Here is a 26072-nt window from a genome sequence, read left to right on the forward strand (position 1 = left end):
TCCTGTATTTCCTATTTTCTGTTTTTATTGCGGGCATTTAACTTTTCAATTTCTACCTTTTTATTTACTTTTATCTCTGCTTTACCCATGAGCTAGAGTCCGATAGAAAGTTATAGAGTGAAAGTTATCCATGGGGATGTCACGTTACCCACAGTACATTGCAGATAGGTAAAATAATGGCATCCTTGGTGTCACCTTGATGATTAAAAAGCCAGGCTTTGGCTTCCACTGTAATAGTACCAGTTATGTTTCCGTACTGCATGGTCCAGAAAACTTGGCAGATGATTACGTTTGTGAGTAAATTGTTTAAGAACAAAATAATATCTCCAAAGAGTGCAGCAGCTATATTTAAATAGATATATCTATGCAGTGTCTCACATTGTAATGTTAGTGGTGCATCACTGATTTGTTCTACTCTCTCAGGTACATTCAGGGAGCTGCTTCACCCAAGGACATGCTCATTCTTGTAGATGTGTAAGTACTGTACAAACGCTACAAAATATTGAAACTGTTATTTACTCTGTAGAGATTAAAATGTTTTACCATTTCCTTGCTTTCTTTTCCAAAAAAAAGGAGCGGAAGTGTTAGTGGACTAACATTGAAACTAATTCGGACATCAGTCTCTGAGATGCTGGAAACACTTTCTGATGACGACTATGTGAATGTGGTTTCTGTGAGTATTATAACATTGTGTCATTGTCCATGTGATGACCTGCAGCAGTGTTTGTGGTCAGTGGCACTGCATTGAACAGATACAAATGCAATTCCGTAGTCCCGTGCTCCCAGCGTGGAAGCCGCACTCGAAGGGATTGTGAGTCAGAGATACAAAATTGTAGCCCTGATTCTCCAATGCGTGCTCCCTGCTGGTGTGGCTCCCTGCTGTGAGTGCACAATTACCCCTAGAGTATCCCGAGAGCTAGTTCAGTTGTCACACAGCTATTCAACAAAAGGTGGAATCGACGAGAATAGATTACAAACAGACACTGGAAGGAGCATGTTTGATGCGATAAAAGTTTAAAAAAAAATCTTTCTATACTTAGGTTTTAAATTGAGTATGGATGTCAATGCAGAATGAGAGCTGTGTGTCATTAGCTGATGTCAAACAGCGCTCTGTGGGAGATCTTAATTGTATCCAGCGTGAGAATCAGCTCCGAGCACAGCTTGACAATCTTGATTAAATAAAACATTGTGTTTTTGAAGTAAAGGCTTTGAGATATCTGAGACTGGATTGGACCATATCATTGTATTGTTTGTGTGCTCCTGAGTGTTCCAATGCAATAAAATGATATGGGTCTCATGAATAATGTCAAGAGTTTGGCTGCTGGGAGAGAAGCCTAGTGTCATAATCCAATTTTAGTGCCAATCAGGATTTGACTCAGCAATGGTTTGGGTGACTTTGTAGGCCTAACATCCAGCATTCCCACATCATTCATTACACTGAAGATGATGATGGTGGTCGTCGTTACCATCGTAGGTGGGATAGCCTTTTCTACGTTTCAAACCCGTATATAACACACGTAAGGTTTACAAATAAGAGCCTTCTTTGGAGTATATTCCTTTAATTCCATGCCATTGTTTAAGACGATTGTTTCAATGTTATTTCTATAATAGAATTTTTTGTTTAATAATTTTACTAAATTTCCTTCAAGTATCTGTTATTAGCTAACCTAAAAGTTTGCTGAGACTTAAAAAAAAACAACTTGACGTAGCTTGTTTGAGTGAGATTACTTCGTTTCCATCAGGGCAGTAGAGGAACTTCACGCTATTGCATTCATTTGAACGGTGAGTCAGCCGGAGAGATGCAGTTCTCACGAAACTTATGGAGGAGCAGGGCATCTGGTAGTGGAACTTCCAGATCTCCGCGTTTAACTGCGCATGTGCGGTCGCCGGAAGTTGTGGTACCAGATGCACTGAAATAACAGTGAGCCCTGTTAGCCTCGCTGTAACTTTCAGAGCAAAATCCAGCCCATCGAGTGTTTTCTCAATCCAATTGAATCCAAACTGGGCAAAACAGTTGGATATGTCAAAAAAAAATCTAAATTTTGCCTGAATTCTGACAGTTGACTCCAAGGAGGCAATTTTAATCTAACCCACCCCGCGGGAAACTGATGTGATCGGATCGGCTGCCTGTTTTACACCCCGCTTGATTTTACTTTCCATGGCTGGTTAGATTAAAATTACCCCCAAATGTTCTTCCTCTTTAAGAAAATCATGCTACACATGTGCAGTGAGACAGTTAGGCAACAACTTGTCTTTCTGTGCATGCAAGATCCAGTTTTGGCAGATGTGCACCAAAAAATGGTTAATACTTTTTGTCTTTGGGCCTAGCTAAAAGGAAGTGACAGATGTGTGTTTTTTTAAAATTAAAATAGCACTTTATTTTTTTTGTGTGTGCCTGTTTAATCAGATTTTGTGGTGTTCTAGTATGGTATCTGTCCATACTGTTCAGATGGTGTCCTAGGTGTTTATCTTTCTGCAATATCAGTTTCAGGAAGGTGCCTGTTGTTCTGTAGAACGCAATGCTTAAGGTCATCGATTCTGTGGTGCTCTGGGTTATCTGTGGCTATTTGATTTCCTGGCAGTTTGGAGTAAATTTAGTTTCCAAACTCCTTGGTGGTGCAGTGGTATATGTGTCCATATTGTCCATTTCCATTATAGTTCGTGGTGTTCTTTGCACTGCAGGTAATGGGTCATAGGTTGAAACTTCATTAGTAGGACTTATTTAAATTTCCAGCACATAACCATTTGTGAACTACGTTTGATTTGATTCATCAGGGACTTTTAGGTATTATTGAAAGATGAAAAAAATAATTAGCTATTTTCATCTTGACTGTCCACATGCAATAAATATATTATATACATACCATCATGCCCAATGGAACACACTATTTGTGCTCTGGGAGTATTGACAACTATTAGCGTTCTCACCAAATTGTTATACAGATTAGTGTCTCCAACGAGCCTAAGAATTCTTAGTAGATTTGTACAAAATCTAGTGACATTCAATTTGGCTATAGCTGCTCTATTTTTTGTGACAGCTAAAAACATGATAAATAGATGTAATGTGTTAATATAGCTCGTTGGAGGCACTAATCTGTATAACAATTTGGTGAGAATGCTGATAGTTGTCAATACTCCCAGAGCACAGATAGTGTGTTCCATTGGGCATGATGGTATGTATATAATATATTTATTGCATGTGGACAGTCAAGACTTGTTCAAACATCTTATCTTGATGTTCCTAAACAATGTGATGACATAGACCCTAAAACAATGGCCAATATAAGTTGCTGCTAAAATAACATGGAAATTTAAAATTAACAGATAGATTGGAGAACTTAATTGACAACAGGATATGTTATTGGCTTTTTTGACACTGTAAAATTGCAACAGGAAAAATTAACCTACAGAAACCAACACAAGCTATATGCTTCACTAACAACAATCAAAGGTTACTGATGGACATTATGGCACAGCTAGAAAAAAAGAATTTACATTTGTATAACATTTTTCACGTCCTCAGGACATCCCAAAGAGCTTCACAGCCAACGAAATACTTCTGAAGTAAAGTCACTGCACAGAGGGTTCTGGGGGTATATGTGCACAAATCGTTAAAGGTGGCAGGGCAGGTTGAGAAAGCAGTTAAAAAAGCATACGGGGTCCTGGGCTTTATAAAAAGAGGCATAGAGTACAAAAGCAAAGAAGTCATGATGAACTTTTATAAAACACTGGTTCAGCCACAATTGGAGTATTGTGTCCAGTTTTGGGCGCTGCACTTTAGGAAGGATGTGAAGGTCTTAGAGAGGGTGCAGAGGAGATTTACTAGAATGATTCCAGGGATGAGGGACTTAAATTACGTGGATAGACTGGAGAAGCTGGGATTGTTCTCCTCAGAACAGAGAAGGTTGAGAGGAGATTTGACGGAGGTATTCAGAATCATGAAGGATCTAGACAGAATAGAGAGAGAGAAACTGTTTCCAGTGGCAGAAGGGACAAGAACCAGAGGACATAGATTTAAGGTGATTGGCAAAAGAACCAAAGGTGAGATGAGGAAAAACGTTTTTACACAGCGAGTGGTTAGAATCTGGAATGCACTGCCCGAGGGGGTGGTGGAGGCAGATTCAATCATTGCCTTCAAAAGGGAACTGGATAAGTACTTGAAATGAAAAAATGTGCAGTGCTACGGGGGTAGGGCAGGGCAGTGGGACAAGCTGGATTGATCTTGCATAGAGCCGGCGCGAACTCGATGGGCCGAATGGCCTCCTTTTGTGCTGTAACCTTCTATGATTCTATAATTTAGAGAAATGCAGCAGCCAATTTGAACACAGTAAAGTCACACAAACAACAATGGAATAAATGACCAGGTAAACTGTTTTTGGTAGTGCTGGCTGAGGGATAAATGTTGGCCAGGATATCAGGAGAAATCTCCAGCTCTTCTTCCGAAAGTGCCATGGAATCTTATATTTCCAGCTGAGAGGACAGACATGACCTCGGTTTAACGCTTCATCTGAAAGACAGCACCTCTGACAGCTCAGCACCCCCTCAATACTACACTGACGTGTCAGCCAAGATTATGTGCTCGAGACTCTTAAGTGGGACTTGAACCCACAACCTTCATAGGCGAGGGTGCTCCTGCTAAGCCAAGAATGACACTAAGCAGATACCAATGAATTAACAAATTAATAGAGCATTGACCTTCATTCAATCAGTAAATTCATAGACAAGCGGGCACCAGCAAATTAATAAATTAATACAACAGTAGTTGTAGCAGTGAATTTAAAAATTAATGGAGTGAACACCAGTTAATCAATTAATAAAACAACAGGTGCCAGAAAATTAATTGAGAAGTAGGCCGCAGTGATTTAATAAATTCATAGATCAGCAGTACACCAACAACTCAATAAATTAATGGAGCAGGGGAGCATTAGTTAATTATTGGAGCAGCAGACAATAATGAAGATATAAATTAATGAAGAAGTGAACAGCAGTGAATTAATAAATGAACAGAAGTGTGGGCCCCTTAACATGAAATTAATGGAGCTGAATGCACAAATTGTGTGCTGGAATAGTTTGCAAATGCACAGATGTGAATGGAATCTTTACAAAAATTCTGGGATAAAAATTTCCATTCAAAATGCAGGCTTTTAAGACAGGTTGAGGCTTGAATTAAAACTTTAAGGAAGTCATTAAAGACAGAAAAGTTAATTTAAATGGGTAAATTTGCTCATGTTATTGTGAAATATGTATTTTTTGGATTTTTCTCAGCTGCTTAAACAAATAAACTCTGAATATGTGCTCCCAAAGTGAGGACACCAGTGCTGGCAAGTGAAGCATGTTTCTACTTTTTGTACTGAGCGATAGCAACAACAGGTCAGGTATAAGACGGAAGATATGGAGAATATACCTTTCTTTATTTTGCCCCAACTTTGCACTTAACCCTAATAGGAAAGCAGCAGTGTGACATTTTTTCTTTTCCTGCACTTGTACCTCTGAGCAAGGTGATCAAATTAGTGCCATCAATAGGTTGCAGCTCAACAATTCCTCACCGAAAATCAAGAGTAAGTTGTACCTGGCCACAGTTGTGTGACATCTTTTGCAGGTGGTCACAGAGTAATGTTAACAGTGACGCAGCAATAGGTCACCTGGCTATCATCGTGTCTGGTTAGTTGTGGCAAAATTGTCAAGTAATTTAGGAGAAAAAAAATATATACAGGTAGCAATTTAATAGTTCAGCATGCATAAACAGCACATCTTTTTTGGATTATTGTTTCCTGTAACACACTTACAGAAATACCAGCATATTGTCCAGAATTAGCTCAATGCATAGATGTCCAGAGATGCCTTTATGGACATGGCAAGGCAAGCTGAAGAGTTTGAGGGTTAATCAAACAGTTCAGTTGGGTTTAGCTGTGGTGGTTAGAAATAATGACATCGGATTTAGTCTGCAGCTTCAGCTTCAAAAAGAGGCTCGAGGGATTTAGTGGTACGAACGCTGTAAGCTCAGAATGAAATGAGGTTATTGGCAGATTTTTAGAGCTCTAATGAGATAAGGTGACTGATGTGTTCTGGCTTTGCTACATCAATGGGAATGTGATAATTTATTTCTGTCTAGTTTTGCGATCTAACCAGCTTAATGGAATTTCTCGCCTAAGCCATATGTTGCATATTATCTCGTTCTCTGTGAGAAAATTGGAAATTGTACTCCATAGTAGTTACTGTGAAAATGATACTTGCAGTCACGGTACATGAGTAACAGTTTCAGGAATGGTCGTTTTATTGTTTCATTTCTATTATAAAATATTGGTTCTCAGTTCTTGTCTAACCGTAACATTATAATCAGCACTGTGGAATTTAATGTTAAGATTTGTTGTCGATATGATATCGGACTTATAATGTTAGCAAAGGGGATTTTCCACTAATCGACCACAAATTATTTCTCGATAAACCTCCATTAATCACGTCACAGTCATTAATCCTTAAGTGAGAACACTGTCATGCATCAATGGTGTTCAAGTGCGTGGGCAATCAGAGTCAGCATTGACAGCACGAAAATGGGTATAAACCAATAAAACGAGTCCATAAAATGAACAGTACATATTATTGGAGAAAAAAATAACATCCCCAGGAGTGATTTCAAGCGAGTAATCTAATCTCAGGTTTCTGAGGGCTACTGGAAAGAGCCAGAGCTCCACTTGTGATTTATGAGAATCCTTTCAAAGCAGGTTAGTACTTTGAAATCACTCCTGAGCATTAGCCCCTTTTTTTTAATTATAGTTACTGTTCATTTTATGGAGTAGATCTAGGTATTCATTATTTTGATATCCCCAATAACCTGTTATTGGGGATATCTACTGAAAGAAGCATCCATTAATTCTCCATTTAGTTCTATAATGTTTACATTACCATTTTCACCTGGTGCAGAAATGTAGTCAGTAAAATGATGTGCCTGTTCCAGAATGCTATCTATATACCTCCTGTGATTGTGATAAACATGCTGTCCTGTCAACATTTTCAATCTAATTAAATTCTAAATCAAAACATTAAAAAAACACCCCAATACTTCATGCTGCAGTAAATATTATATCTGCTACAGCACACAACTTCCCCAACATCTCAGACATTTGGCAAAACTTTTGGTATTTCAAGAACTTCAGCCTCTTGTGAACTCCCCAACACAATGACACTTTGCCTTTAATAAGAAAAAATGATAAAGGAAAGCTTTTTTCTCAACGTAGGCATTGTTTCCTTATAGAAGCTTTTACTAAAGATTAGTGTCAAACATATTCAAGCAAACTAACTGGAAGACAAAATGACACTGACACCAAATTTTGTACAGAGGATTGTTTCAATGGTCTTAGCAATTTCCATTCTGTGACGCAGGACTATTCAATATATAACAGACAATTCAATACCATTAAAGTGGTTCAATCGCAGAACGACACACAAGTAAATGACCACATTCCCACTAGTGCATGAAATGATGGATAGTGAGGCCAATACATTTCAGTATTTCTATCAAATTTGTTTTCCCTACTTCTTCTGTCCATCTATTTGCAGAGGCCTGAACTCACATTATCTTTCATCTGGGAAAATAGACAGACATGATCAGCATATATCGTCCATTTTCAATATCAAGGCACTTCCAAAGGTCGAGTGAACAAAGTGTCTCTGCTGCACTGTAGCTTGTAGCTTTCATAAAAAACTTGCCCAATGTGCATCAAATTCGTATCAATATAAGGATCAAAGTGGAAGGGGTGGCCTCTCCTTCAGCTGTACCACATTTAATATTAATGTATAATATTACCTTTGCAATTTGTGGACAATTTCAAATTTACTGCTAAGTTGACAGTCGAGCCATCACCAGCATGAAGCCTGTACCAGAAATGTAGTTTTGTCTAGGTAACCCATAACTTACTGAAAAATCTTAAGGGAAGCATCCTTGATCCAAACATCTACAGCTGCTTCATTAAAGGCCTTTCCTTCATATTTAGGTCAGGATTGGGGCTGTTTGTTTATAATTCCACAATGTTCAGCTCCATTCACACCTCCTTTAATGAAGCAGCCCATGCCAGTCTACAGCAGGACCTGGATGATATCCAGGTTTGAGTTGACATGTGACACATAACGTAAGTGCCAAGTAATGACTATTTTGAACCCAAAAAACCCAGCCATCTCCCCTGAATTTCAATGGCATCACAAGCACTAAATCCTGAACTGTCAAGATCTTGAGGGTCACCATTGACTAGAAGTGTAACTGTGCCTGCCATATCAACACCATGGCTATAAAGGCTGCGTAATCTGTGACAAGTGGCTCACCTCCTGATCCCTGAAAGCCTGTCCCACCTTCGACAAGGTTCAACTCAGGAGTATGATGCAATAATCACCAGTTGCTTGCATGGGTGTGGCCACAACTAAGGGCTCTTAGTAAAAGTAGTTGGTTAATCTGAATTCAGTTCTTAATGGCACTACTCAGCACTAAACTTGCAGTTTAATTTAAATAGTACAAAAGTAACTGGTATTGAAAATAGAAATGTTACCCTGACTCAGCTCAGGGTGCTCTTCTGAGATTGTGGTTAAAGCAGGTTATTGGGGTAAAGAAGAGGCAGTCTAATTTTTTACCTCATCTTTGCTATACCTCACATGGAAGTACTTGATGCTGACACTGGATGACAAAAGTGAAAAACGATTCCATTTCACACGATGAGCAGAACATTCACAATTCATTTCTAAGCTGTGTTAGAACTTTTATGAAATGTTGTTTATCAGTACAGAATATTAATGTATCAGCAAATCACTGACCCAGCAGCATATCAAGGATGAGATAGGCAACAGAGACAGTCAGGGCAAAGTGATACCAATATTTACAGGGTAAACAGTACTTGTTAATCAAGGCAGCTTAAAGCCGCAGGAAATCATGTTTTCAAAATGTTAATGTAAATCTAAAGCACTTGAGAAAATAATCCTAATGAACAGGTATAATTAAGAGATTTACTCAGTGTGAAGAGAATTTTGATGTTTCACAATACTAAGTTCTATTGATCTAATGAGATTGCTGGATTATGAATTTGAATTTAATAGGGTGCAATTTTCATGTGCATGTTTTCGCTTAAAAAGGCAACAATTTCACCATAACAGGTTGTCAAATAAGGGGGTTAGTTCATGGAGCTGATGCAAGGTTCTGGTGAGACTGTAATCTGAGAAAAGATTTTACTTGATCTATTAATTAGCAGTAAATGTCAAAGCACATGATAAATACAGATGAGGAAGACCATTTGTCTCATCTATTCACCTGCACCCAGAAACCTCCTACAACACCCCTGTCACAGCATACAATTGTTTCTTAAATGATTCCAGCATTTTGCCTCCATCACCGTACCTGGAAGTCCATTCTATATATTGGTCAGTATTTGTGTGAAGAACTGTTTGACATCAGTCCTAAATTTGTCTTTTACTGGTTGAACCTATATTGATCTTTGGAGCACTGAAGAAGCAATGATTAAAATGGTATTTGGTTAGATATTAAATGTTTTAGCAAGATTAAAAGCAAGACAAAATTAAATACATTAAAACTTTGAGACTGCCAGCATCCAAGGCAATAATTGCCTTCTTGATCCAGTGAGATTTTAAATGTTCAGCTTTCTCATGCTAAGTCAAAAACACTAAAATTACTCTAACAAAACTACTTGGCTATTGGGAGTAGCTTTAGTATTGTGATTTTAAAAAAAGAAAGATGGAAAGACTTGCTTTTCTATAGTGCCTTTCACGACCTCAGGACATCCCAAAGCGTTTTACAATAAATAAAGTACTTATGAAGTGTCGTCACTGTTGTAATGTAGGAATTGAAGTCAATGGAAATAAAAATCAGGAGAGATATAAAACGAGCTGCCGACTCATTCTCACCAGTTTTACACCATCACACAAAGTCAAAATCTACCCCCATGTAGGATTATTTGATCATAGACTTCTCACATGACTTGCTCTTCCATTAAGAAACACCAAGTTCCTTCCTTTACCTCTTCTAAAAAAAAAAATAATTGAGCATTGCTTTTAATATTTCAATTATCTTTAATTCCCCCTTCTCAACAGATAATGACCGTGTTCCTTTTTTTTAAGGTTGATCCTTTTTTATTTTCTCACTAATTGCATAAATCTCAAACTCCAGGACTTCAATTCTGGTGCATTGTGAACTTACATAAAAACTAAGCCTATCCTTTTTAAAAATTTGATTCTTCTGCTATTAATGTTATTAATTTCCTTTCTTTTGTGGATTTTTTGTTTACCCTCTCCTGCCTATCTGTAAGTACATTGGTACCAGTGTGATTTATGTGAAATTTGTTTCATCTCAAAAGCCTCCTTTTGCCCTAGAACAGGAGAAACAGGTAGGTTCTTTTTACTCACCTTTGTTCTCCTGTCTCCTTGTTCCCATCAGCAATTTGTAGCAGATTGTTGTGGCTTGTTGAGTGCAGACATAGAATCTGAAGACTAAATAGCAAATATTTTTCCTGTCTTTAAAAAAAAGTCAAAAGCACTGATACTACAAATGACATACTGATAGCTTGACATCAACAGTGATAATCTACCATAAAGGAAGCAACTCGAGCACAGATAACAAACGGCACAAGGCATTGATCCGAAAATGACTTGTAAGTCACACTGGTGTTGCCATTCTTTGAGGATTAGGGAGAGTTGGTAGATATTGTGATTTTATATTGGGCCGGAAATTGCCCTTAAATTAACGGTGAGCCTAACAGCGCTCACCATTATTAAGAGCAAAATCAAAGCGCAAGTTCTGGTGACAGCACATGCACAGTCAAAGCTGAAATCCGGAACTTGCTCTTCCTGGTTTGCTGGCGATCTGACAGCTTCATATTAAAGGAACCTCGCAGCTGCAATCAGTGGACCAGCGCCAACTTGCTCTCCTGCCCAGCTTGGAACTAACTAATCTGGCCACAAAACAGGTAGACTCAGTTACATCAGGTCTAAACTAAGTTTTAACAGCGTGATAAGTCTTAATGACTGCCAAACAACACCTCTGGCACTGAGAATTAATTTTTTAAAACGTGGAGTCTCATTCATTGCTATTTTAATAATTGTTGGACATTTAAAAAAATATTTTTTTTTACTTTTTTTTTCTGTCTCTTTTATCTCTGTCCTTTAATTCAATGTTTCTTTCCCTCTCTTTATTTCGCTATCTCCATCTGTTTTTACAATTGGTTTTACTGCTGTAACTTTCACTTCAAGGTTTTGACTCTTTGCGGCTTGTCTACGATGCTGCAATCTGATTGGTCGAAGGGAGAGAGCGATCCTCTCGTCAGCTCCATAGGTCCTAGGTTCGCGGGAGTTAACGCTGGACTCTTTTCAGGTTCGCATTAGAGGAAGTTCCTGCAGTAAGTTTGTGGGTGAGAATAAATCTATGGAGCAGCGAGCGCTGTTCGTTCACCGCTCAGAGCAATTTCCAGCCCACTATGTATTTTCAAAAAGTTTAATACATCCCTCGAGTTTTATAAAAGGACATGGAAGAATCTGTGAATTTGGATTATGAATTGGCTGGTAGGCGGCAATAGAGGGTATATGGTGTATTTCTAACTGGACAACTGTGACCATAATGATTGGCCCTGTAATGTCTGCTGTTTTTGATGACTGTGCTGTAAGTAGGAATGTCTAAGCTTGTATATCTTTCCAAGCTATGTCGGATAGCAGGATATTCCAAGTAAAATACAAAATTTGGAGATATAAACTGGCCAAGTTAACAGTAGTCTGGCTTTAATTTTGAGGTAACACAGAGCAGTGTTAAAAAATAATAAATATAATTATAAAACAAAATAGATTAGGGATAAGGATCTGGGTGTATTAGTTGACAAAACACTGAGTACGCAGTGGCAATGGAAATCCCATGGTGAATTAATTAAATCAGAAAAGGCTTTTGTAAACACAGGCTTAAGACGAGACGGAGTCTTTCTGGGTCAGTCAAACACACCGGACTAGAGTGTGTGAATGCTTACATCTCGTAACTTAAACATAGTACCAGTTGGCTTGACATTAGCTAGTTTGAAAGTGAGTTTTTGTCTAGAATAGTGGAACAATTGTATTTCTGTTGTTTTCATGGAATGAGGAGTGGTAGGAAACTCATACCTTATTGTGAAAACTGTTTTCCATGTATTTTCTGTATAGTAAAGCAGTTTCTTGGTTTACAGTCATGCCTCACCTCACTGGAGTGCTTTTAAGTCCACCCTCATTAAAGAGACAAGGACACACGTGGCACAAGTAAGATTACAGTAACTGGTATATGCAACAAGGGTCCTATGTTACAATCCCCAGGCCACGCTATTTTTTAACCAGATATTGAGCAGTAAAGGTGTTCTCTGGGTTATGGATGACCTGAGGTCTATTTACAGGAGCGACTGGTGGTGTTGAATCAGAGAGAATATCTAGTGTAAAACTTGAACATTTTTGAACGAGGATTAAGCTGAATTGTCACCTTTTTATGTATTTTTATTTTGGTGTGTGTGGGTTTTGGATTTTTTTTAATGTAAAAAGAGTTTCACTTATAATTGGGTTTCACTTTATATCCATGGACCAAAATGCTGAATGGAACCGGACATGGAGAAAGTTTTGACTATTGGTTCTTGTGTTTAGATGAAAACTAACATCCTGACTAATTAAGCAGTAGATCTTAATTCTTGGGAAAGAGAATGTAATTGAAAACCTAATTGCAAATAGTTATAGTTAATATAAAAGACCAAAGGGAAAAATGTGACTTTCTAAGGATAAAGTTCCCTAAATTAGCACAACTGACATTTAGCAGTCACAGTAATACAACTGAAATAACCAACTAAATTACAATTGCAACTTTCTATGGTGCTCTTTAGTGTTTTTGGTTATTGAAAATAGACAATTTAGAAATATTACTACCTTGATGTACATTATTTTATTATTCAGGGAACCATGGAAACCATATTGGAACATGTCTTAAGCATCAGAAGATTAAAGTGCAACAGAAAAGTGTGTTGTCCTTTTTTTTTCTCCTGCTTTTCTCAATCCTCTTCAGTCTTTAAGCACTCCATAATCGATGGGACAAGCAGCAACTTGCTCCTAGATCTCTCGGTTTGCTACTAGTAGTTCCATAACAGGTGTATGTCAATTTACTGCCTGAATTCTCCTTCATTTCCACTAAAAAAAAATCCTCACCACCTCTCAGCATCACTCAAGGAGGTAGCCAGAGGTTGGGACATCACTCAGCATTAGTGCAGAGGTTAACTTGTGTGGTGCCATTCTGTGGCATTATGTTTTAGTGTACTGAGGCACAGTGCCTTTGGATTACCAAGTCCACTAACAATATGAAAATGATGGTAGATTCCATTACTGCTGCCATTATGAATTCTCACTGAATTGTGCCCTCATTTGCATATGATAATTTCCATTTGCCTTGACAGTAAATCCCAACAAAATGTAGCTTTTGAACTCTTCTTGACCTATAACAGTATTGTCACCTAGCTCAGTCGTTATTGTTTGAGCCTTCTAGGTTGGTGCTAGAATTACAAGTTTCATTTTAATTCTTGTCCTTGATATTCATAATCCTAAATACTATGAAGGAAGCTTACTGTACACTAATCAACACCTCTATATATTTTCTATTTTCATCATAGACAACATTAGGTACTCCCTAGTATAGTCCAGGTTAGATGGAATGCAGAGTCGCTGCAATGCTCCCCAATTAAAGATGAGGTACATCCTCAAAGAAGTTACTTACTTGAACCAATATATCTCATTAATGGCCACGTTTCCTTCTCATGTCTCTCAAGTTTCCAAATTAGTGCTAGTAAGTGCCAAAATCCAACAAAAAAGATTGTAGAACTTCACTGCTTTCTGTGAGCGAGAGCATGTGCAAGTGTGTGTGAGAGGAAGAGAAAAATGAAGCAAGATAGGGAAAAACAGTAAAATATAAATTCATCATTGCATTTGCCTTTATGTTTGAATCTAGATTACTTCGATAGAAGGCTTGCATTTGAGCCTTTTGCACCATCTCTCTCTACATCAGCAGAATTTGAACCAATGTTCTATAGGTGATTTAAAAAAAAATGTTTGCATATATTTTGCGATCACTTTCCACAGTTGTCTAACTTGAAAGTCTCAGTAACGTTCAGAGAGAGAGGGCAAAAGGGAAGACTTTCACCTACAATCCCTAGCACATCTATTAATGGAAGTAATATATGGATTGCATAACACAGGTACATGAAGAGGAGGCATTTAGTAATAACCTACATTGAATATCTCAAAATGAATATCTCAAGGCAGTAATAACAAAGTTCAGACTTCTTCTCAGTTTGCAGGTGCTGACATTTAATTAGATACTCTCTTTTTGAGCCCCTCTATTTTTTCATTATAACTTTTAAGTAAAGTTTATATTCCCCCTCCAGGATAATATGATTTTTTTTTTCTAAAACTTTCTTTGCAATTAGTTAATTTTAAACATAAAAGTTCCTAGGCAAATTCAACAAGTATTTAAATGCTTTACAGCAACAGTATTATATATTTATTTCAACTCTATGATCTGCATGGACTTGAGATAAGTCCTTTATTCTATTCTTGGAGCTGGGATAGCATTGTTCGAACACACTGTACCACAAGATTCTTAAATGCAGAGGCAAGTTTTATAATTGCACACAATTGGTTGACTTTAGGACCCAAATGAATACAAATTGTTGCCTGTTTGCAGTTTTTTTTTAAACTCCCCACTAAAATGAAATCTGTAAAATGTAAACTGTAAATATTGGCAAGCAGTTAAACTGTACATAAATGTCATTATTTGTAGGCATTTACTGTATTATTGATAGTAGTAAATGCAGATGCTGTAAATGCCAATGGGTACATTTCAGTTTTAATGCTCATTGAATCTCAATGTTCAGTCACAACTAGTGCAAGTAATACATTCTTTTCAAAATATCTCAACATCATATCCATTTTGTAAATGGGAAAGCAAACAAAGTGCTTAATATAGAGACCAAAAAAATCAGGATACAATATTTCAATGTATTGTACAAACTAGAATAGAATCTCGCCATAGAAACTCTGTTAAACTGCCTGAACGAGGTGACACCCCATGTGGAACTGAAATGTTCAGAGCAGCACTTCCCAAGTTCAACACATTCTCTCAGGACAACAAATAATAAATTTGATAAGGTATCCTCATTTTTTTTTAAAGCATTTATATCACTGATAAATTAAGTAGTAGTTCAGATGAAATAGTCTTGTATTATAGCTATCAGCTAGTCAGGAGCACAGGGTTCTAGAAAACCAAACTGAGTTGATCGAGGTAGATTGGGGAGAGTAGTAATTCTGATTGTATTATCATGTCTAATAGTTTGCATTGCACTTGTGTAACAATGAATTTATTAAATAGCAAAATGGAAATGCATGGACGGGATCTTCTGTTTAAAAGTTCAATTTTCTGCTGCACCTAAGTGTAATGTGGAAAAACAATTTTTATAAGTTTTATTTTTATTCCTGTTATGGATTTGCAAAATTCAAAAGGTTTGTTGGTTTGCCAGGGCTAGTTGGAATAGTTTCAAGCATGATTTTACTGCTTTGAGTTCATATCCCATCCACTAGTCAAAAGACTCTGATTTCAAGCAGATTGCTACATTGCATTCAAACACCTAAACATTGGCATTGACTCATAGTGCTAGTTTAATAAAGCGTGTTCATGGGCAATAACCAAATAAAGGAAGTCCTTTAATAGGTGAAATAGGTCACAGAGGGAACTTATCTCCATCTTAGGTCCCAATATGAAAATTTCTGGTTAAGGATGCAACTGAATCAGATCAATTCCTCGCTACATGATTCTGAGACAGGCTCCACTAGTTGAAGATATTCAGAGGAGACAATTACTAGGCAGAGACCTACTGTCTGTCCCCTTGAGAAGGAGCAAGCCACATATTGCATCTCTGTGAACAAAGCAATGTTATTGAACAAAATATTTGTTGAAAAATCAACTGAAATTCATGGTGTGGTGTGAAACATTTCTTCTTGGTGCAGCAATCCAAACAAATAAATCAATATCAGTCACAAGAATGTTACAACACACCTTTCAAAAGATTGACCCTCAAAAAGCTACTTGGTTCAATGTTGTAAGTCCTTGGATTCACACAGCTCTATCTGAGTAGTCAGTCGTTCTCTTGTTTTTCTATTTTAATTGTTCTTTCTAACCAGTGTTCTTCATACAAATAGAAAGCAGTAAACATTTTGTCCAACCACAGGAAATGATCAAAGTCATAACCAATAACTCGACTGCAGCTTGTGCAAAGGTCAATGAAAACACCGTGAATGGAAAGGCTTTGCAACATCTTAAGCTTAACAGCCTCCTCTTAGGACTGGCAATTTATTTCAGACCAAATCTGTCAATTTAAGCCCCAGCGTTGCAAAGCTTTTCCAATAGGGCAAGAGCCTTGTTGATGACGGGAGAGAGTTGGAAAACTGGGGCCCTGACCTCATGCGTCCAGTTTGTGACGCACTTTGTTTTCCGATGCACAGTTTTGTGGATCTGAATGAGGCTGAGCTATAGGCGTGTGTGAGCAAATGAGGCCCCAAGCTGAACGTCACAACTTTGGGAAAGGCTCTTTCCCCAGCATGCATCTCGCCCATATAAAAACGGCTCCACAACAGGGAAATAGGCCTGGTCTGCTTTGAAGTGACTCTAAAAACAAGGTTGCTGTTAATTCATTGCAACTATTGCTGCAGTACAAGTTGTAGCCCTCCCTGCATCCCCCCACCCCCGGGACTTACCTGAGGTCTGTTTCCGACAAGGGCAGTGATTCACCTGCTTCAAGTAGGCGAGCTGCCTCTGGATGCGTGACAGACGCTGGCAGCTCGCCTGAATAATTGAGATGAGGCTCCAAGCCAATTTCAAAAATGGCCCACTGCCAATTTCCACCCCAACATGTGATGATCTGACATAAAAAAAACAGGAAATAGCTTTGGTCGCTCATTATACCTTCCGTGAACTCTTATGCTTTTCTAGCCCTCAATTACTGTCAGAAACCTTCAGCTTTGTGACAGTGGAATGGGAATTATAAGTTGAACCATGCCATTTCTCACAAACATTACACCACACGGCATAGTTAGAGATGATGTAATTTGTAAGACTGTTACACTGGTCTTTCAGACAGTGGGCTTTGAACAGCCAGTACTCTTTTTAATGAGTTTCCAAAAATATAACTGATGTGAGGCTGCTGTCTCCAGATTTTATGAGATCTTAAAAGATACAGAATCCTCTTTTCAAATAGTTTTGCCACTTTTCAGAGTCTACCGCTCAGCAATCTTGAATGACTTTTGGTTTCTAGGCTGCAAATTTTTAAAAAGGGCAAATCTTATGAAATGATAAAGGTGTAATTTTTAGGAGTTCATTAATAATTCAAAGTTTATATATTAACATCTGTCTGTGAGATGTGACTGGGGACTTTAAACTTGATGCTACCGTAGGCTTGGGACTTCTGGGTTAAGGTAGAATCCACATGGCTGGAAATTGCATTGTGAGGAAAAGTAGGTCCACCAATGATGGAGGCACGAGTGACTACCAGGTAACCAGTTGGCCTTGATTTCTCAATACCATTTAATTGAAAAGTGATTAATATTGATCTCACCACAAGCTCTTCTTGATGCCTAATACCGTGGTTGGCTGGAGTCGGGCTTCAGTAGGGGGATTTTCACTGATAAGTGGGACAGCCTTTGATCCCCACTAAATTATTTCTTATATCCGTGCACTGCAGCCTGTGTTGTAATGGTGCGCAGAGTTCATGCTGGACACACTAAATCCCACGTATAAGCCATGGGTCTTGGACACTGGTCCAGGTTTAGTCATATTGAGAATTATCAAAATGTTCCACCTTTTATTTTTCATTCGTGGTGGTATAAGTTAGAAATTTTGTAACAAAGTGAAATTTGCTTTATTGACTTTATGCTGCTGTTTAACCTTCATTGCTAATATATTGGATTTGTAGTTTAGCCACATGCTCTGATAATGTTCATTCTTCTGCCATCTGAAGACTCAATGAACACGAGAGGATTTGTGTCAATTCAATGAACTATTACAATAATCATGGTTTCTGTTGGCCCCCCTAGCCAATGCTAAAATACCAGAGATTGTGCTTCTAAAGTCACACTTGTAGGGATTGGGCATTTGCTTACAGGACTGGCCTTTGGTAGGAAGCACAAGAGAAATATCTGAGTAAAATCTAAAACATAACAAAAGGAGCCCGTGCACTGAGGAGATTGTATGGTCAAAGCCACAGCATAATATAAATAAACGCATGACAGCAGGTTTTGACAAGTAACTTTGGCACTTCCAACCTTCATTGCTTTGAGCGAATGTGCTGTTTTATCATTTGGAAAGAAGTATGGACAATAAAATACTTTATTTGCTTACCTGTAGATGAGTTTATTTTGTGTGGTGATTAATCAGTCATGTTCTGTGGAAAATTTGGGCTGTATCTGTGTCAATCAGCTGGAATTGTGTGTGTCGTGATTGGCTAAAGCTCATTTCCTTTCATGCAATCAATCATTTTCTTCCTGAGGAATGCCCTTTAATTTCAGAAACACACCAGGTCAGATTGGGTCTGATTCATATGGTAAAAGGTTGAAGACCAATCCTATTAATTAACATTATTATTGGGAGTGACAGATGAAATGATTTACTTCACAGACAAGTCACTAACTTCATTCAAGTTATAAAATCAACACAATAATTGCTTTAGTAACAATCTTGTGAGGTTGACATTACTCTTAATATTTTTCAATGTTTGTAAGAGCATCTTGAATGATTCCCTGTTAGCCAGCATGAGTGGGTATGGATTCTGCTCCTTTACAGTAATGGTGGTGCATTATTCTCCCTCTTTACAGGAGGGACAGTACATTCTCCCTCTTTACAGGAGGGATGGTACATTCACCCCGTGTACAGGAGGGACGGTGCGTTCTCCCCGTATGCAGGAGGGACGGTACACTGATCTACATTATACAGGTAGTTTTGGATTGCCCAGTTTACACAAGTGGCTGTGCATTCTCCTCCTTTACAGAATTGTTAGATATCAAACTGCAAACTGCACTTTACATAGCGCACGATTGGTCTAAAAACAGACTGAACACAATGAGATTTGTTAGGAAGGGGCACCCCTAAGGAGATCTCCACTGACATCTGGGTGCCACTGTTTCACTGAGCAAATAGGAGATGAGCAGGGTTCACAGAGCAGTGCTTAAATCATAATAATTTTTGGATTCAAATTTTAAGGGGAAATTGCATGGATTTAGCAATAAATGTTTTCATTAAACCCTAAAGTTACCTGATACTTTAAAGAGAGAATTTGGACCTATTAAAGATGAGATTGTTGGCAACAAAGATTAATCTTAGCACCATTGTTTTTTCTGTCTCTATTGTTTTAAAGAATATATATAGATATTTTTGTTTGAACAGTGAACGTTGATGACATTGTCACAAGAATTGGCATTGTGGAGTTATTGAGATTGACATGATGAGGGAGCTGAATTCACATAGGGAGTTGAGATGAGAGAATTGCTGAAGCACCGTGGGTTTCTGATTGTATCTTTATTGATGTTCTCTCGCGCTCTCCGCCTCTGTAATTCCTCCAAGCTGCTTCCCTGATGTTGATCTTAATTCTTTGTACTGGTTTGATCTTGACCCGGGTCATGATGGTGAGACTCCTGCTCTAGAATATCCTGGGCTGTAACAGATAAGTTGCACTACTTCAATGATTTCCAACTGTTGTACCGGTGCTGTAAAAGGAAAGGAAGATGAAGCAGAAATGTGTTTTGAGTGAGACGTTGGCTTTTTAAAGCTTGCATTTATCGTAAAAGCACCCAAGCCAACAATGCCCTGTTCCTCACGCAAGGCTGTGATAGTCTTGCAATTCAAAATGGATGAGTAAATCTTCCCTGGCTTTAATTAGTGCAGCACAGCTTCACAGTGATTGTGCACAAGTCAAATATGACAGATTGGCTGGTTGCTGGAGAAAAAAAGGTTTGTTTCTGTTGGTAGCCCGAAGGCTTCATTAAACATTCCGTGCCTCTTCGTGAATGTGCTTGTGGATGCAGTGATTCCTGAGGACTGGTTTAATAATTGGAATCACTTTTTTGCCATGTAAAGGGTACTATAACACATGTGTATAAAGAAAACAAGAGTTTATAATTTTAAAAGAAATAGAAATTTAAAAAATTTTAATAAACCAAAAAAAAATCTAACTGGAGATCAAAATTGGGACCGACCCTTTGTGTGTGACTTGGAGACAAAAGACAACATTAGATTGGCCACCTGTCACATACTTTGCTCGATTGTCCTTTCCGTTGACTTCGAGCGGGATGTATAATGGACGATAGATCTGATATCGTCTGTTTTACACGCTGTCGAAGTTGAAAGTTTTGGTGAAAGATTTTACCATTAAATCATTGGAGGGGCCCTGCTGCCTTGGTTATATAATGTAGAAAATTTTGCAGGCTTTTAAGAAAGGACCTATACTCAAAGGGTTAATTTTCTTGTTTCTTGTCCTTTATTCTTTCAATCTAATTATTTTACTTTTTTTTCATTTTATGCTGCTACTCTTATAATTTTAAGAGTAAATTTCCTTCGTAGCTTTTGGCATTTGAACTACCCTCATGCACATAAATGTCATTCTGTGAGATTAGTTTCTTGGATATTTTTAACTCTCTCTCTGTTCCAGCGGTTGGACTATTTGTTCATAGGACTGGCCATTATTATTTAAAGGTATATTGTCATTTCGTGCAGGGTACTTTGTCAGTTCTGGAATGAGATAAAATGAATGATATCATCAGGAGACACTGATTACAAGTTAATTTTCATGTTTAAAACATGAATTTGTTTCTCATTTTTTCTTCTCCCTATGGCGCTAACTCATGTTGATGTAAAATTCTATGAGTGCCAGCTGGCCTCCAGTATCTTGTCCTACTCATCATTATTCATGGATGAATCTATACAATAGAGCATAGATTTGCCAATCAGTATTATTTCAATGGCATTAACCCATTTAATATAAATGAAATAATGCCAATCAGAAAATCTAAGCTGAAGGGTCGGCAGGTAATTTTACTATAAGCATCACAGCTAAACCCGATCCTGCTTTCAACTCAAAGTCTGGCACTTGCACTTACAGCAGGGATCAGTAGATGGTGATCAGGAGCAGGAACGCTGGCTTAATTTTTTTCCCCTTTTGCTAACCCAAGAGTGCTGAAGCCAATTGTGCTGCATCTATTGCCTTCCTGGCTAGGATCCGCTGACTTGGTATAGGCCAGGGATTGAACCTGGATATCTCCAGTACGTATGACTTAGCTTCAAACTGGTGGATACATTTACCAACGGCTCCAGCACCACTTTAACCAGGAACTAGGTTGTCCACATTCGATCTGCTGTTTGCTGCTTTGGTTTCCCTCGAAATTTATTCACAATGTGCAGGACGAGAACATAGCAGCAATGCAGATGAGATCTACCTGGCTTCAAGAGAAAGAAACTTCAAAAAGATTGAGGACAACTTGAACCATGACATGGCAGCCATCAGTCACTGTTGCAAGAAGTGGAGATTTGGGTGGGTGGGGAGTCTGCAGCAGGGGAGGCCTAAGCTTTCCTTGTGGGGCCTGGAGGAGCACACAGTGCTTTTCCCATTACCAGCATACTTTTGCAAAAGCAAATCACATCCCATCAGGAAGTGATATTTAGTTCCACGTTGCAAAACTGAAGTTGCCATTTTCTGACGGGGAGAAATAGCTGCTCCCAACAATGGTAAAACTTGAGGGACAGCTGCTGTCCCAGTGATCATTGTTATCTTATCTTTTTTACTTTTTAACATAAAAGTTGCCCCTGGTAATATACTTGGAACATTTTTTGGATAAATAATGTCATTAAAGAAAGGAACATTTTAGTTGTGCAGCATTTTCCTGGTTTTATCAAAATTACCACAAAAATCTTTATTCGGAAATATTAAAATAAAGTTAAATGGCGCTTCTGAGACTGGGAATTCATGTGAAAAATTTGTGGACATGAGCCCACAGTCCACGCTCCATAGTTAAATGTGTCGCTCAGTGCTGTCTCATGCACTAAGTGATGTACTCCAATTTCATGGAGTGCATCTGAGGAGACTGTGCAAGTGGCAGAGAGGTTCAAAGGATATATCACTTCCCCAAAATAACCAAAAGTTTGAGAAATAATGGTGTCTGGTTCTTGCAGGGGTTCTCATTTGAATTAATTCCACTTGCAAGCAGCCTGGCACTTTAAATGTCACAAATGTTAACTGTTCAGCAATCTCATCTACAGTGCAACACATTCACTGAAAATCTGAGATTCCTTTGAGATTATAAGTGGTTATTACACAAAGCTCATCCTGAATTGTCTGTAAATGAGAAAAAGTAATACCGTTCTGTGACTAGATGCTCAACACCCAGTGGAAATAAATATTTAAACTGTTCACAAAATTGAAGCAAGCTCCAACGTAGTTACAGAAGGGACCATTGTAATAGCACCTCCTTGTGGCAATAATTATAACTTTCTTAAAGAAAGGAGATTTTTTGTTTTGTATCTTCCTGATTTTGATGAAGTTTCTATTTCAAGCATTTTCAGTGATAATTACATCGAGTTACATGAAGTCTACAGCACAGAAACAGGCCATTCGGCCCAACTGGTCTATGCCGGCATTTATGCTCCACGCGAGCCTCCTCCCACCCCTCTTATCTAACCCTATCAGCATACCCTTCTATTCCTTTCTCCCTCATGTGCTTATCTAGCTTCTCCTTAAATGCATCTATGCTATTTGCCTCAACTATTCCCTGTGGTAGCGAGTTCCACATTCTAACCAGTCTTTGGGCAAAGAAGTTTCTCCTGAATTCCCTATTGGATTTATTAGTGACTATCTTATATTTATGACCTCTAGTTTTGGACTCCCCATAAGTGGAAACATTTTCTCTATGTCTACCCTATCAAACCCTTTCATTATCTTAAAGGCCTCTATCAGGTCACCCCTCAGCCTTCTCTTTTCTAGAAAAATGAGTCCCAGCCTGTTCAGCCTTTCCTGATAAGTGTATCCTCTCAGTTCTGGTATCATCTTTGTGAATCTTTTTTGGACCTTCGCCAAAGCATCTATCTCCTTTTTATGATATGGAGACCAGAACTTTGCGCAGTACTTCAAGTGTTGTCTAACCAAGTTTAACATAACTTCTTTGCTTTTCAATTTTATCCCTCTAGAAATTAACCTCAGTCCTTGGTTTCCTTTTTTTAATGGCCTTATTAGCCTGTGTCGCTACTTTTAGTGATTTGTGCATCTGTACCCCTAGATCCCTTTGCCCCTCTACCCTATTTAGATTCTTATTTTCCATACAGTATGTGGCCTTCTTATTCTCCCTAACAAATTGAAGGTGATAGTATAGCTACTGTCCAAAATATGTTTGTCAGCACAATTTTTCTGAATGCTTATTGTCTATATTATGGCATTAAATAGAATGGTCCCAGGTATAAATAGCCAGTAGAGCATTGTATTTCTCCTGGTTTTGTGCGGCCGTAATGTATTTGCAGAAATTTTACACCATCTCTATAATCTGTATCTTAGAATGTGGAGAGAAAGCAGGAGATCACATTCTGTGCTTGTCATGGTGTTGCAGTATCTGTCTTCAGAGGCTCCTGACTGTTCAGTAATTAAAACGGGGATCAGCACCATACTTAGTGCAAATCTGTGTCTAACCAGTGTGGGTTAGTGTGCTCTCTCTGTCTCAGTCTCTCGCCATCGAGCTTGTGTCCGTATCTGTTTCTCTCTTTCTTTCCTCTCTCTGTTTCTAATCACAGTAGAATCTATCAAGCTGTAAAACTGTATTGAGACAGCAGTAGTCTTGCTAATACCACAATACGCTGATTTATCTGCGTATTACAGTCATTTGTGACACTGGAGAAAATGAACTGCTGTGATTGACATGTGAATTGTGAGGTAAGCTGAGTCTGGAGTGAATGTTTGTGGGCATGAGATGAATTGTTTGAAGCCAGGTGACTGTGTGCAGATCTGTAGAGATGGTGGGCTGGATTTTCTGCCTGACTTTGGGTGGTAGCAAAGCTGTCGGGGTCAGGAAACATGGTGGGGAGCCATTCCACTCAGTCCCATTCTCCCCTCCTCTCTCCCAACATCCTGTTTTCTTTCCTTTTTAAAATATTTGTCCATTTCCTGCTGTATATCAAAAAATGACCCTTAAAGATCAGTCGCACAGTAAACTCAGTCTATTATGTCACACCATCAGCAGTCATTGCATTTCTACCATTACTGCAAGAATTTCTAACATAAAATTAAGAGTTCTGTGTAAAATCTTCAATATTTATTGTGAAGAGGCGGTGTCTTTTTGTGAGGAGAATGAAGATTGGCATGTCATTTTCATTATGGTGGCATCACACTCAAACTTCACATCAGTGTTTGGCAAACACAAAACTTCATTCTTGGAAACATGATATTTCCCCACACCCCCCACATGTCTCTGTCATAGAATGTGACAGCGTAGAATTATCCATTCTGTGCTGCTGTTTTCTCCACATGAGCCACCTAGTCTAATCCCACTCTCCTCATTCCCCATATCCTTTAACATTCCCTTTTTTCAGACAGCCATCCAATTCCCCTTTAAAAGAATTTGTGAGCTTTGCTTAAACAATGGTTTGTGGTAGATAATCCCACATTCTAACCACCTTCTGTGTGAAGAAGTGTCTTTTAATCGCCCCTTAATTTTTTTATGGTCATAAATTTGTGTCCTCTCTTACTGTCTTGCCAACCAGTGGAAACAATCTATCACTATTTACCTTCTCATAACCCTTCATAACGTTGAAGATATCCATCAGGTCACCTCTTAATCTTGTCAGCTGTGATGATAAAAGCCACTAATTTCTCAATTATCTCTTCATAACTATAACCCCTCATCTCTGGTAACACACCAGTTTACAAATGCTACACTTTTCCATTGCTTTTATATCCTTTCTGTACCAAAACTATACAACTGTGGACTATTTGAGATCTTGTATAAGTTCAACATACCTTGTTTTAGTATTCTGTGCATCTATAATACAAAATCAAGAGATTCAGTTTGCTTTGTTTTAATAGCCTTATCTACTTGCGCTGTCACTTTGAATGATTTGTGTATCTGCACATAAGCATTCCTCTGCTCCTCTACTCCATTGATAATCTTGCTATTTAAGGAATACTTCCTTTCCTTATTCTTCCAATTCTACATTCATCTGCATCTGCCACATATCTGCCCATCCTGCTAGCCTATCTTCATCTTCTTGCAGTCTTTCACATTCTTTGACACAATTTGCCATATCCTCCGATTTGGTGTCAACAAATTCTGAAGTTGTTCCTTCAATTCCTAATTCTATTTCTGTATATAGTCAGTAAGCGCAGTGAACACGGACTTCTGTTAAACACCACTTGCTATACCTTTCCATTATGAGAAACCTCCTTTTGCCTCTACTCATTGCCTTTTGCCTTGTGACCATCTCTCTATCCATGTAAACAACATTCTCCTTAATTGTGCATGCCATTATCTTTGCAATATGTACCTTATGCTTATGCTTTTTGAAAATTAATTGAACATCCACAGCATTTCTTTTATCTTTCATCAGTTACTACTTCTGTGAGGTTGGCCAAGTAAGAACTGCCATACAGGAATCCATACTGACTGACCTGATTAGCTCTTGTTTTGCCAAGTGCTTAGTCATCTCATCCTGTATAATAAACTCCAGTAGTTTACTAAAAACTGAACCAAGAGTCACTGATTTATAATATCCTTGTTTATCCCTATCTCTCTTTTTGAAGAGGGGAGTCACATTTGCTGCCATCTAGTCCTCTGGTACAATTTTCCTTTCCACAGTTGTGAGCAACGGCATGGGATCCATTAGTGCTGTACCTGTCGAATGTATGTATCCTGATCTGTCACACTTCTCCAACACATTGTAAAATTCTGTATCACAGTTTTAAAGAAGGTATAAGGCAACAAAGCCAATCATCTGGAATGTATGCAGTCCCCCAGTAATTGAAAAT

General features: G+C 38.3%; 1 protein-coding gene across 3 annotated transcripts in view; it reads left to right on the forward strand.

Moving 5' to 3' along the window:
- Window positions 1–26072, forward strand: part of LOC137341637 (voltage-dependent calcium channel subunit alpha-2/delta-1) — a 588942-nt gene that overhangs the window by 389653 nt on the left and 173217 nt on the right. For all 3 annotated transcript variants that reach the window (XM_068004938.1, XM_068004940.1, XM_068004939.1), the window contains 2 exons: window positions 424–474; window positions 574–673. In XM_068004938.1, coding sequence (XP_067861039.1) covers window positions 424–474; window positions 574–673 — 151 coding nt within the window. The remainder of the gene's footprint in view (window positions 1–423; window positions 475–573; window positions 674–26072) is intronic.

Source organism: Heptranchias perlo, chromosome 24, assembly GCF_035084215.1.
Source record: "Heptranchias perlo isolate sHepPer1 chromosome 24, sHepPer1.hap1, whole genome shotgun sequence".
NCBI classification, from domain to species: domain Eukaryota; kingdom Metazoa; phylum Chordata; class Chondrichthyes; order Hexanchiformes; family Hexanchidae; genus Heptranchias; species Heptranchias perlo.